The 14,312-nt window shown below is 41.5% G+C and overlaps 1 protein-coding gene across 22 annotated transcripts in view; it reads right to left on the bottom strand.

The window, feature by feature from the left end:
- Nucleotides 1-14,312, bottom strand: part of Dlg2 (discs large MAGUK scaffold protein 2) — a 2,003,181-nt gene that overhangs the window by 63,780 nt on the left and 1,925,089 nt on the right. For all 22 annotated transcript variants that reach the window (XM_085841533.1, XM_085841532.1, XM_085841531.1 and 19 more), the window contains one exon: nt 7,885-8,061. In XM_085841533.1, coding sequence (XP_085697659.1) covers nt 7,885-8,061 — 177 coding nt within the window. The remainder of the gene's footprint in view (nt 1-7,884; nt 8,062-14,312) is intronic.

Genomic DNA, 14,312 nt, shown 5'->3' on the forward strand with positions numbered 1-14,312 from the left:
TTCTTTCAAACATTTTATATTTAATATGCAAGGCACATATAACTGTACAGCATTATCACAAGTCCTCAGTGGATGATTGTGGAACAAAAATACTATTTGGTAGGCTGCTGTAACATGAGTTTGTTTAAATTTGGCTAGCTTTAATCCCCCTTTTTTTCTTTCCTGGGAAAGAAAAGAGCAAGTGAGAGAAAAATAATCCTGAATCTATAGAAACTTAATGGTTTATGAAGTCGAAGCTATTCTTAGCTCTGTAATTAACAGCAGGCTACTTCCTAACCGAGAGCTCTTTTGTGTTTCCAACTGCAACACTGAATATCTGGGTTTCTATAGTTACAGAATAAAGTTTCAGAATACATTTATCTCAGTAGCAGCATAGAATATTTGAGTGAAAAGAACTGAACAAGAATGTTCACATCTAACATCAGTTATTAACTCAATATATTCCGTGTCGAGAAGCTGATACTGAGAGCATCTCCCTGCATCCACCCAATACCTCAGAGCTGGGAGGATAGAAAGAAAGGCTTAAGACAAACTGCCAAGGGGAAGAAACTCAATGAGAAGAGGCCTGGCTCTGAGTCCCTTAGCTAGTTTCTTTTCCCTAGAGGTCAGGTAATTCTTATTAACCTCTTTAGATTTTCCTAAAACAGTTGTTAGAGCCTTTAGCTTTATACTGGCTTCTTTACATTAATTCTGATAACTATGGAAACCACTGATTCATCTCTGTCAAAATGATTGCAGTATGTAGAGAATACATAGTTATTTGACGAGGGCATGTAAATAATTCTGCATAAACTCACAGAACCTAGAAGTCCATACAACACAAGGTTCAGGGCAGTCTTCTGACCTGAGAATTCTCTGGGCAGAACAGTTACCTTTCCTCACAGACTTCTGAGGCTCCCTTACTCTTCTGCTTGAATGACCTTATTTGTCTAGTTCTAGGGGGGTCATCATTGAATTTTTTAAAGATTTACAAAGAATATATTGAGACACATATACATGTGCATGCATTTATTTAACAATTCCATGGTTGGTTAATCTTTTTAAAATTGAAAATAGATTTTTTCATATAATATATTCTGATTATGGTTTCCCCTTTCCTTAGTATTCACAGATCCTCCCCACTTCCCCACTCACCAGAACCCACACTGTTTCTCTTATTAGAAAATAAATAAAAACAAACCAGAATAGGACCACACCAGCAAACAAACAGAAATCCTTAACACCAGTAGAAGAAAAAAAGACAATGATAGCTTATTAAGGAGTCATTGCCTGGTTTCTCTTGTGAAGGAGATTGGAACATCTTCCTTCTTACTTGGGTGGGAATTATTGTGAGTGATGGGAATATAAATGGTGGCTAAAGTTTTAATATGCAACTACTAATGGTTTTCATTCTTATTTGTATCATCTTGCTTGGTCCTTTGATAACCCAGCAACGTAAGTCCTGTCAACCCCATTTTGTGGTTGTCCAAGCTGAGGTTTGATGAATGGCAGACTAGAAGGTGATGGAACCAGTTTGCTCTTGCTCCCTCTAACTGCTGATGCTGCTGTCTGTCCATATCCATGCCTTTGGGGACTCAGAACTCAAAGACTTGTCTTGCCTACTTCACTCATTGGAAATTCTCAACAAACGTGAGGGTTTGGATGACTGATACAGAGTTGAAAAGCCAATATATAGACACTAGAGGCCTAGACTGAATTTTCCCACAAATGCTATGTCCCATTCCCCCATATCCATTGTCAAAGTATTTTGAATTATATAAATTATATACAACCAGACCTAAGCATATAGCCAGTAAGGAAGTAACATAACATGACAGCTGGATTCATATTCAGAATAAATTTGCTTTAGACACTGAAAACAGTTTAATTAAATGCTCCTTTTCTAGCATTACATAGCATAGTGTACATAGCATAGCATTAGCACACATAAAACTGCTCTTTTTTCAGTATACCAGAAACCATAGCAGCTCTCCATCACAAACATTTGGCCCCATCAGTTCTCTGCAATTCTCTCTCCACAGTGGAGATGGCTGCAGGTTGCTTTTTCTTCCTTGTCTTAGCCTTTCTGTATTCTGCAAGTTCTTCCTGGAACACAGTGACTCATTTACTCCTCAAACAGAAGCTAAGGCTGAGACATGGGCTTTAAACAGTATAGCATTTTTTTCCTTTGGCACTAGATGCTCAAGATCTGACAACTGGAAAGTAGTCCTCATTTGAGTGTGCACCAAGTATTGAAAGTTGTGCTTGGTACTTTGCCTATTTTATCTATAACCTATACTTATGATGCTTCATGACTTAACATGGAGTTGGGCACACAGTACATGTAAATTAAGAATGATGCAAATCTTTGTTGACTGACTGACTGACTGACTGAATTCTCCAGCAGGCTATTAATTCTGGACCTGCTTGTGAAAACTCAGGCTGAACAACTTGAAGTGTCTTGTCAAGCAAGTCATGTTTCCTACTAAAAGCTAATCATCTCACCACCTCTTTTATCAATAGGAGTCTAGGTTGGGGCAGGAGAGATGGCTCAGCAGTTAAGAGTGTTAGCTGCCTCTCCTAGAGACCCCCCCCCCAGCACATGGCAACTCACAAATGTCTGTAACTTCAGTCCCAGGGGCCTCCATGGGCAGCAGGCACACACAGATATACATGAAGGCAAGACACCCACACACATACAAAACACAAAGTTTTAAAAAGAATCTAGATGAAAGAATAACATTACCCTCTCCAGTTTTACTCCTTGGAAAAGAGGAGTATATTAAGGCTCAAAGATCTTTGCTGAAGGAACTGGCAGACCTGTCTGTATAGACCTAATAGCAGCAAAACCACTACTGTATGTTCCCTCTCACACTTCGACTCAACCAGTTAATGAGACTGTTTAAGCAGACACACTCCTCCCCAACTATGCTTGTTGCTGTCAAAGTACTAGAAACATGAACTGGGTGGCAAAACTTGAGCGTATTCATTCTGATACCTAGCATCTCTGTATAGCAACAAATGTCTATGTTGTAACAAGTCTTTTGCCCTTTGCCCAACACCCATCTGGTGTTTTCAGGTTCTGGCCAAACATAACTGATTGGAACACTGGACAGGGAGAACATTATCTGTTGCTGGGGGTTCCTATGCCCGTGTTCCTTAGGCCCTACTCATGAGATACTATCCACATGAGTGGATGCTATGCAGTACAGGTGAGAAAGCTTCCTAATAAACGTTAAATATAGGTTGTAGACAATTAATGAATGGCCATTTGGATTCACAGAATGTGGGCCAGCTCCTGTTTTGGTCACTTATAACCATGCAATGTCAGCAACCAGAGACTCTATGCTAAGAGCCCATACCATGAAGTTGCACACACCTTGGCTTGAGATCTCCTGTTGCCCCTACTTGCTAAATCTTTGACTTAAAACAGACCTTCAGCCTGTTAGGGTGGCTTTTCATGTTGGCTAGTTGAGAATAGTAAAGAAACTGCAGAGTTACAGCAGACGCTGATTGAGATCCTATAAGGTGAATGTTTTGCATGGCGTCATAGATGGTTGAATTAGAGCTCAGGATGTCAGGCTATTCAGATGCTATGATAAGTATCACTAAAGCTACTTGGACCACCCTTCAGTTTCCTCTTCACCTTGTGAAAGTGAGGCAACACATGTTTATGTGCTGACCACCACTGGGGGCCCTACAGGGTGAGCTGGACACATGGGCTTCTTTCTGAGGGCATTCCCCAATGTGGGCCTCTAATGGTTTGAATGGAAACCTCCTCACATAGGCTTATGTGTTGGAGAACTTATTGGGAGGCTGTGGAATCTCTTGAAGATGGGGCCTTGCTCCAGATGAAGGGCTGCATGAGCAGAGCTCAGGGCTTATAGTGTAGGTCTGGTCCTAGCCAGAGTCCAGTCTCTGCTTTCTCATTTTACCCAGATGTGACAGGCAGTTGCTTGATGTTTCCATAGCCACAGAGCCCCAATGTCATGTTATTACAGCTGTACTGAAAAATACTGCCTTAAACTGTGAGCCAGGGCTAACCTCTTGCCTGTAAGCTGTGTGTGTTGGGTATTATGCTTTAGGGACGAGAAAAAAAAAGTGCCCTAAGCCTGATGCTCTGTAGGGTTGAGGAGAACCAACAATTGCTCACAGAGGTATATGAAAGATGTGTGTTCAAATCTTGGCTTAGTCCCTTGTTATCAGTGTGGTTCTGCCAGTATGCTTGGGCTACCTGAGTTTCATTTCTATAACTTGAAAGTACCTTAGAGCAGCGCTCTTAGAATGGGAAGCTATTCAATCTTTCTACCAGAGACCAGGACTCATCAACTGGTAAATTACTTTATTCCTTGGACCTCCAGTTTCTCTTTGAGACTTTTGTGAAGATTAAATTGAAATCATACATTTAAAAGCATCTGGCATGATGCAGAGTGCTATTAGCTAATGTTCCCACCAAAGCTTATATTGAAATTTAATCAACATTGTGTGGCCTAAATAAATAGAGCAGGTGGAGCGTTCAAGAAGTGATTGTGTTATGAGTATTCTGCTCTCACAAATGTGTTAATCCACTTATGAACTAAAACACTAATGGACTAATAGGCTACTGAGAGTGTGGGCTTGTTTTAGGATACAATAGGGGTGGAACTTTGTGTGCTTTCCCTATCACAGGATGCCCTAGAATGTCAGGATTTTTTTAGAGGCCTCATAAGTAAAACCTTTAACAGATGTGGCCACTTGACCCTGTGCTGTCAGACTTCCAGAAACATGAGCCAAATAAGCCTGTATACTTTATAACAAAGATAGTCAGCTGTACTGAGTTATATCAACAACAAAGGTTACAACATGTGGTCATAGCTATAATGAGAAAGAATCCATCCTCCAGTCTTTTCTCATTGTATCTTTACAATGGAGTCTTCATTGCTTTAGTCAGGGAGTAGATGGGAGTGTTACATGCTGCTCTTGTGAATGATGAATGAGATCTAGGCAGTATTTGTACAATACTCATATCATGCCGGGCACATAGACATACCCTAAAGAATGCTAACTGAATTGAGTTGTATCAACTCTTAATCACTGTATCTTTCTGAGGCAAGGGCACATGAGTTGAGATGCTATGGGCTGAACTCAAATCTCAGCTCTGCCATTTACTAGATGGGTGATCTCAGGCAAACTAATAGCTTTTTATGTTGCAGCTCTCACTTGCAAAGGGCATAAAAGCAGTAACTTATCCACAGAGTTTAATGAGACTTGAACATATTAAAAACCATACCAGGTCTGACATGCCATATGAGTATTTTATGCATACATTTATTCCTTATCTAAAGGAAGACTGACAGCATTCATATTATTTGCCTTACAGTTACACTGAATGATTAAGCAGAACCATCAAAGCAGAGACATCCTTGTAAAGGGTAAAGTTATGCACCGTTGCTATCCATAGCAACTATCTCCACACTCCCACATGATCTCTGGAAGCAGGTGAGAAAAGAGCTAATGATTTGAAACATCTGCCAGTGGAATAAGATTATTTAGATTTTAGAAAACATTTTGATTTTATTTCTAATGTATGTGTGTTGAAGATATATGCACATGAGTGCAGGTGCCTGGGGAGAACAGAGACATCAGATCCTCCTGGAAGTGGAGTAAATGGGAGGTTGATAGTGAGCCACTGATTGTGGGTGCTGGGGACAGAAATATCAAACTTGGACCCTCTGCAAGAGCAGTGCATGCCCTCAGCTGCTGAATCATCACATAGTGATTTTTTTAAATTAGGTATTTTCTTCATTTACATTTCCAACGATATCCCAAAAGTCTCCCATACCCTCCCCCCCCACTCCCCTACCCACCCACTCCCACTTTTTGGCCCTGGTGTTCCCCTGTACTGGGGCATATAAAGTTTGCAAGTACAATGGGCCTCTCTTTCCACTGATGGCCGACTAGGCCATCTTTTGATACATATGCAGCTAGAGTCAAGAGCTCCGGGGTACTGGTTAGTTCATATTGTTGTTCCACCTATAGGGTTGCAGACCCCTTTAGCTCCTTGGGTGCTTTCTATTTTTAATGGCATGAGAATTAACACACGAGGGCTCTTTAAGAGCTAGGAGTATCTGTGGTTTTTACTTTTCTTCTTATATTTTTCTGCAGTTTTTTATACAGTGAAAAAACACGAGTTTAATAATACATAAAATAAAACCTTTTGACAAAATGAAAATTCTAAGAAAACATTCATAAATTTTATAATAAAATAAATACACATATTTTTACTTTGCATAAAATATATTTGCAAGGGAGGATATCTGTATTTATTATGGAAAAGAATTCAAATAAACATAAACTCAAGAGAACCTGAACAAACTTTTTCAGACCAGCTGTGGGATGACTGTTAAGATGACTTTTTTCAAAATGTGAAAAGGCCAATTCGAGGATATCACTGCAAGTGGAAAATCGTTTCAGAGAGGGCTGTGCTCTGAGGTAAATGATGAGCATTTGGATGAATGAATGACTATTGACATGATGGTGACAATTGCAGAAGCTGGGGTTGAGAAGCACCAGACTAGTGCTTGCATCAACCCTCCTGTCTAAAGTGTGAGTGTCTTCCTGGGTATTTTGGAGCAATTCCAGTGAGAAGAAGCACTTCTCTAAAGTGAGCTGAAATCTACTTCTGACACAGATTTCATTCCTACACTCTGCTTCCGTCCTTGAGGCCAACTGAGCATTGATGGCTCTTTCCAAGAACAGCTTTGTTAACTGCATCTGAGTAATCCAGGCCACATGCTGCCTTGATATGAAAATGCACAAACACACAAACAAAATAGTGTTAAGAATCACTGTTTTGGTACTATCTGAACTCAATCGATTAAAAGGAGCATACACACAATTGGGAGGGAAGAATGGTGGATATGTGAAGAGTTGGAAGCAAGAGGATGAGGAGTGGACTCTCTCCAACTTCTCTTGGCTCCTCTTTTCTCTTTCTTCTTCCAACATCACATCTGTTCATTCTCTCCTTCCCCATCTCGCCCACAGTGTCCACTTAGTACAATGAATATATGTGTGGGTATGGGGCCATCCATTGGTGTGTGGTCAGCCTACAGGGGATGATGCCCCCGATGAAAGCTAACTCTCCCTCCCCTAGCAGCCACCACCTTTCAAAACCTCCGCAGGTAGAGGTGGAAACTCATGGGTCCCTTTCTCACCTATGCTGGGATACTGACCAACTTTTGATTTGCTATAGTCCGTTTTGTTTCTTAGACCATGCCTTGTGCCAGACAGACACTCATGAGAAGGGACATTCCTGGTAGTAGTGATTAAAGGCTGCTAGGAGATATGGCGGACTTGGCTTTGAGGAAGCATTTCGAGGAAAAGGGCTTGATATGCTTAAGAAATACACAGATCGGAAATCTGAGCGACTAAAGGGAACTTACAGTAAAAGTTGCCTGAGCACCCGGCTATAGGACGGCTCACATTCCAAGCATCTGTTGTTAAGTTGCTTTCTACATTTGGCCTTCTGTAAGTTTAAGGGTAAATGTTGAACCAAGGGTATCAGTGCATCTGGGTGTGAATGGGTGTGCGGGCACATAAGCACAGCCTTTTGCATTTAGCTGCCAGGAGCCCTTCCTTTTTTCCCTCTATGCCTCATCATACTCACCAATTTTGGTAAAAATCCTAAAATGTAGAGAATGACAGTTTTTGTATTCTTGTCACCTGTCACCACTGACAATTTTTCCTGTAGAATCCCTATTGCACTTAAATCGTCATTCTGTGTGCAGTCTTCCCAGCCTTTCCTCTCTGTATTTCCACTCCCTAGATAGCTAACACACACTCTCTCCCCTCCTCTCTCTCCCTCCCCCTCTCTCCCCTCCCTCCCCTGTGTGCATGCTTTCTCTGATGCACAGAAGGCACCCTTACCTCCGCTTGCTGGGAATGACGCCCATCTCCTCGCTGTCCCCATCTAGTGTGACCCTTCTGGCTTGCCACCACTCATCATCGGAGGCGTTGATGACATGGAGGATGTCTCCATATTTAAAACTAAGTCCTTGGCTAGGCAGCCCACTGTCCTTGCTCTTGTCATAGTCAAACATGGCTCTGAAAGAAAAAACAAACGACAGTATGGTTAAGACAGTGACAGCACAGATTTAAAGTACACACTTTTGAATTCCAGCTCTTGCCCCAAAACTCCATCACCTCCTGCATGGCTTCCTGGATTGTGGTACACAAATTTCATTTTTTTTTTTTTGGCCACACACTGGAGGTTACTTCTTGCTTTTCTTTCCTATTTCCCTATAATTAGCGTCAGCATCTTTATTTCTTGCATACCATCACATGTAACAAGGTGATCAGTTTAATACCCAATTGAGATATTTTTTTCTTCCTGCTGGAATCAAATTTTACAAATGAAAACTAAAGAAAACGAAGAAAAATGTGGCTATCTTTCTTAAGTTCTTTGCTGTATAAATAAATTCTCTTCAATATAATAGCTTATAGACACCTTCCTTTATGTTAGAGAGAAGTGATAGAAATTTAAAATGACTATCTGGAGTGACTGATTCCCACCAACAATGGAGTATTGAGCTATCTATCACTGATCCAGGGTTACTGTAATGACCTAAGTAAGTGTTTAAAATGTAAAACGTGAAAATAAAATCTGTGTGTACATGTATACAGAAAGAAAAATCCTTTGAACAAATACAACAGCTCTTTCTATATCCATAAACCCCAGGCCTGCCTCACTGTCACACCTACTGCTCTGACTTGTAATCCTTTGTTGTCATGGAAGAGGTTTGGCTGAACCTTTGCTAGGGCCAGTGCACTGAAATTTCTAAACCTGGTTCAGGGCCAGACTGGGAAGCAGGATCAAAACCGTAAATGGAGTAGCTGAAGTCATGAAGATATGACAATTTATTTTAAGTACTATACTGTCAAGTTGTTGCTATATCCCCCCACATCTCACAGCTACCACCACACACAGAGGATCTAAGTTTGCCCAGGAGAAGCAGGTGCTTTCTACCACTGCCCTATGAATTCCTTTCACTCTGCCCCGAGACTCTTTACAACCACTGTGCATGTAAATAAAACTAGATTTGGAGAGTAGAATTTTCTAAAATCATTAAGACCAACCCTGGTTCTTTTACTATTTTCCCCCCTCTTCTCTGTCAAAGAAATGTCACATCTGCTGCCATGGTAACCAAAAAGGGCTGAAGACAGCATTTAACTCTCAAATATCTTAGAAGTCAAATTACTTATGATACAGTCATTTCTGGTATCCCTAAGCGATGTAATTTGGAGAGAGTTCTTTGGTCTAAGTACCCTGGATAAGGTATTTCTTCCTTGACCATCTGCATCTTTCTTATCAAAGACTTACACAAAGTCCCATTCCAGAAAAGTAAGTGTGGGTAAGGAGAGACACGACTCCTACTGATGTCAATTCATTGTGTGATGAGACAGAAATCAATTAACTTTCCAGAGCCAAATGTGTTCAACGCACAATTACCTTCCCATAATAGAAACACAGGCAGCATCTAGCACGTGGTAGGTGCTATGCAGCAGAACAAAAGTATAATGATGAAGAACTACTACCAAGGCCATGCCCTGTTTTTACTGAGCCTTAATAGTCCCACAGCTGGTTACTGAGGCAAGCTACTTAATCTCTCTCATAGGCTTCAGTTGCTCATAATATGATATATGATGATGGGTATTGCCTCAATTACTGATCTGTGTGGGTAAATTGCATAAAGCGTGTACAACAGTGCTTAGCTTACCGTGGCTAACTGTAAGTATGAGGTACTTTCCACTTAAAGTGGAATCCAACAACATTACAGTCTACAGACTGCACTTGGTAGGGAAAAAAAAAAAAAAAGAAGAAAGTTAAAATACCTGTCTTGAGACAATTGTCCTTAAAAGGTTCTTGGTAAGGGTGTCCTTCAGCTGATATTTAGGAATTTGGGTTTTGTAAAAAAAAATCCCACTCATTTTGGACTAGTGTTTCATGTATGTATTCTGTACCAACACTATCACTTAGGCTGAAAATCGCTGGGCTCTGCTCCAGACAGCCCCCAGCACAAAGCATCTATTCTGGGACTCCAACCATCTACCCAGAAGACAACACCTAAGACTCATTGTCACAAGTAGATACCAGAGGATATTGACATGGTCGATGTGCCTCTGAAGAGAAAGGCTCCTATACTTCATCTGCTGCAGAACTGTCCCATGGTCTTCCCTTACTGATTTTTTTTTTTTTTTTTTTTTGGCTAATAAAAACAAATCAGTCAGGAATTAGCTATGTTGATCCCTATGAATCAAACTTGCAAGTGTCTTGGGAAATTCCAGCATCAACATAATGCTATAGGTAGCACACATTTTCACACAGACTATCATATCTGTGACTCGAGCTATCCCTGTAAATGTTCTACAAATATTACTACCCTTTTTCCAGAGGAGAGAGGCCCAAGGATGGGACCCAGCATACATAGCACACCAGCAGTCATGCAGGGCACTTTGGGACCCAGACCTAAGGTCTGGTTTGGTGCCTTTACCCTGTCAACTCATTCAGTCTGGGAGGAGGTCGAGGTGGTGGTGGTGACTACATATGACAACAATAGTGGCAACAGCAACCACCACAACTTAGCCTGGAGGTTTGTAATAAACGTAAAAGTAAGAATTAGCAGTCTCGCCGGACGGTGGTGGTGCACACCTTTAATCCCAGCACTTGGGAGGCAGAGGCAGGCGGATTTCGGAGTTTGAGGCCAGCCTGGTCTACAGAGTGAGTTCCAGGACAGCCAGGGCTATACAGAGAAACCCTGTCTCGAAAAACAAAACAAAAACAAAAACAAAGACCAACCAAACAACCAACCAAACAAAAGAATTAGCAGTCTCAACTTACATGCAAGGAAGGGAAAGGAAAGGACAAGTGGACTTGTCCCAAGTCACATGTGTGCCCGTGTTGGACAGTATGGCTTGCCTGACTCCAAACCCAACTGTTTTGGCCCTTTTACTTTAAAGCTCATTTTCCCAGCCTGCTGCCTGTGACCATGACCTAGCAGTGCCAATGATTTTAGATTTTTCCTCCAAGACTGACTTCCCCATTGTCTCTAAGTTACCAAAGCTCCCCGCATTTGTTAATGTTTATTGTAGGCTTTCTCACCCTGAAAGTACTGCTTGCTGGCTTAGCAACAGGCCTCAAGCTTGGAGGACAGAGATAAGAAAGGGAAGCCCTCATTGGGCAGGTAAGAAGACAGTCAGACTGCTTAGGTTTATTGAAACTGTATAATAATATCAACTATCTTTAAGAGTTGGGGTGAGAATTAACAAACATGCAAAGTAGCCCAGTATCAGAGAGTGCTCAACAATGTAATTCAGAGCTCTGTGGTTTCCAGAGTATGCCTGGATCACACCCATGCTAGCCATTATCTATCTTCCTTATTGTGTGCAAAGACCTCTTAAGTGCCTCTCTCTGGCTTCTGGACCCAATTTCTTGTAAGGCCAAAGCAGAACTGCAACACACGTCTCTGGGAATGCTCCAGGTCACTACTGAAAGCCCCTTTCCTCACACGTCAGTATCTCCATATGTGATGAATAGAGATGTGGAGAGTATTCCCAACAGTCCTCACCAGGTGAAATACTTGCCCTACTGTGTACCATCCTGAGAGTATCCAAAGGGCAGTAGATGCCCTGGCTGAGGAACCTAGCTTGGTGCTACTTCCAAGTGCTCTGTTTATCTTGGCCAATCTGCCCCACTAGGATTATACAGATTCCGGCTTGTCTGGTTCCTAAAACCCAGCAGCTGACACATTTCAGCTTATGTCTCCTTTGGATATTAATGGATCCCCACGTCTGGGAAAAATGCTAGAATGCCCTGTCACCTAATTTAAGAAGCGATAAGCTGTTTTTAATTTGCTTTATGCGCTAATTCGTCACAACAGCTTTTATAATATGCCATTAAGACTCACACTTGCACCCAGGGTGCTTTTTAACAAGTCCATTAAGACAAATGGAATTTTCCACAAATAACACAATGTCTTTCTCATCCCTTCTGCCTCTCATGAACTGCAATGTGTGGTACCTCTTTGCCAACTAGGAAAGTCTAGTAAAGAAACAGGAGCCATGGAAGGAGTTACAGAGACAAAGTTTGGAGCTGAGACGAAAGGACGGACCATCTAGAGACTGCCATATCCGGGGATCCATCCCATAATCAGCCTCCATTCGCTGACACCATTGCATACACTAGCAAGATTTTGCTGAAAGGAGCCTGATATAGCTGTCTCTTGTGAGACTATGCAGGGGCCTAGCAAACACAGAAGTGGATACTCACAGTCAGCTATTGGATGGATCACAGGGCCCCCAATGGAGGAGCTAGAGAAAGCACCCAAGGAATTAAAGGGATCTGCAGTCCTATAGGTGGAACAACAATATGAACTAACCAGTACCCCGGAGCTCTTGACTCTAGCTGCATATGTATCAGAAAATGGCCTAGTTGGCCATCAGTGGAAAGAGAGGCCCATTGGTCATGCAAACTTTATATACCTCAGTATAGGGGAACACCAGGGCCAAGAAGTGGGAGTGGGTGGGTAGGGGGTTGGGGTGGGAGGTTATGGGGGACTTTTGGGATAGCACTGGAAATATAAATGAAGAAAATACCTAATTAAAAAAAAAGAAACAGGGAAGCTTCTGCTTGCTTATCCTTGTGGCTGCATGTGGTAGCTGCAAAATATAAGGGCACCCAACTACACAGTGAGTATGAAGAATCCAACTACATTCTAGGGCATTTTATCTTCCCTGCCTTGCTTAAGTTACTGGGCAGGCAAGGCAGCACATGTACAGCCTTAGAGTTTTAGGAACAACTGATAAAAGTGTTTAGAGCTCATTATCCCTAAAGGACCTGTGATTTGGTGACAACATTTATATTGGCACCATGGGTTAAGATTGAGAGTTATTAGCAACCTATTGGGTTCACATTCAGTTCATGCAGCTAGTTTGGAACAAACATATTACTGTATTAGCCTTTTATTACTGATGAGGAAATAAAGTTGTGCAATATAAGTAACATCCAGTGTCAGAAGATACACCAGGGATGTGTAGAGGGAAGATGAGGACTTTAAATCCAACCCTAAGACAAGTGAACCTTTCACTGTACCAACCCATGAGTTTTTTCTTCTACAAGCAACACCCATCCAAACCCAAACATTTACACTTTGTTTTTTTTTTTTTAAGAGCTTAGATCTTGGTAATATTTAAAAATCATGGGCCATGTCTATGCTGGTGTGAATTCTGACCCATCTCTTTCAAGGTAGGATAGCAGAGAATGATGACGACTGTCAGAAGCAGTACCAAAGATGTGAAAAAAATTATTTGCTGTGACTTTTAATTGTAAAAGATGTTGTAGAAAGATTAGTGTCCCTAACCTAATGTACAAAATGACTATACCTTAATCTCCCCATCTCTGTGAATGTGATAAACTAAATGGCAAAGATACTTGTAGAGATAGTTAAGTTGAAGGTCTTAACTTGGGGAGATTTCCCTAGATTATCTGAGTGTTTTTGATTTAACTGCATGAGCCTTTACTAGTGAAAGATGAAAGTACAGGAGTAGACCATACACTCCTCCATTGCTGGTAGAATTGCAAGATAGTACAACCACTCTGGAAATCTGTCTGGCCGTTCCTCAGAAAAGTGGACATAGTACTACCTGAAGACCCAGCTATACCACTCCTGGGCATATACCCAAAAGATGTTCCAACATATAACAAGGACACTTGATCCACTATGTTCATAGCAGCCTTATTTATTTATAATAGCCAGAAGCTGAAAAGAGCCTAGATATCCTTCAACAGAGGAATGGATACAGAAAATGTGGTACATTTACACACTGGAGTACTACTCAGCTATTAAAAACAATGACTTCATGAAATTCTTAGGCAAATGGATCAAACTAGAAAATATCACCATGAGTGAGGCAACCCAATTACAAAAGAACCCACATGGTATGCACTCACTGATAAGTGGATAATAGCCCAGAAACTTAGAATACCCAAGATACAATTCACAGACTACACGAAGCTTAAGAAGAAGGAAGATCAGAGTGTAGATGCTTTGATCCTTTTTAGAAGGGGTAACAAAATACTCACAGGAACAAACATGGAGACAAAGTGTGGAGCAGAGACTGAAGGAAAGACCATCCAGAGACTGCCCCACCTGGGGATCCATCCCATATACAGTCACCAAACCCAGACACTATTGTGGATGCCAAAAAGTGCATGCTGACAGGAGCCTGATATAGCTGTCTCCTAAGAGGTTCTGCCAGAGCCTGACAAATACAGAGGCAGATGCTCTCAGCCAACAATT

Source organism: Mus caroli, unplaced genomic scaffold (assembly GCF_978045245.1).
Source record: "Mus caroli unplaced genomic scaffold, Mus_caroli_1 scaffold_8, whole genome shotgun sequence".
NCBI classification, from domain to species: domain Eukaryota; kingdom Metazoa; phylum Chordata; class Mammalia; order Rodentia; family Muridae; genus Mus; species Mus caroli.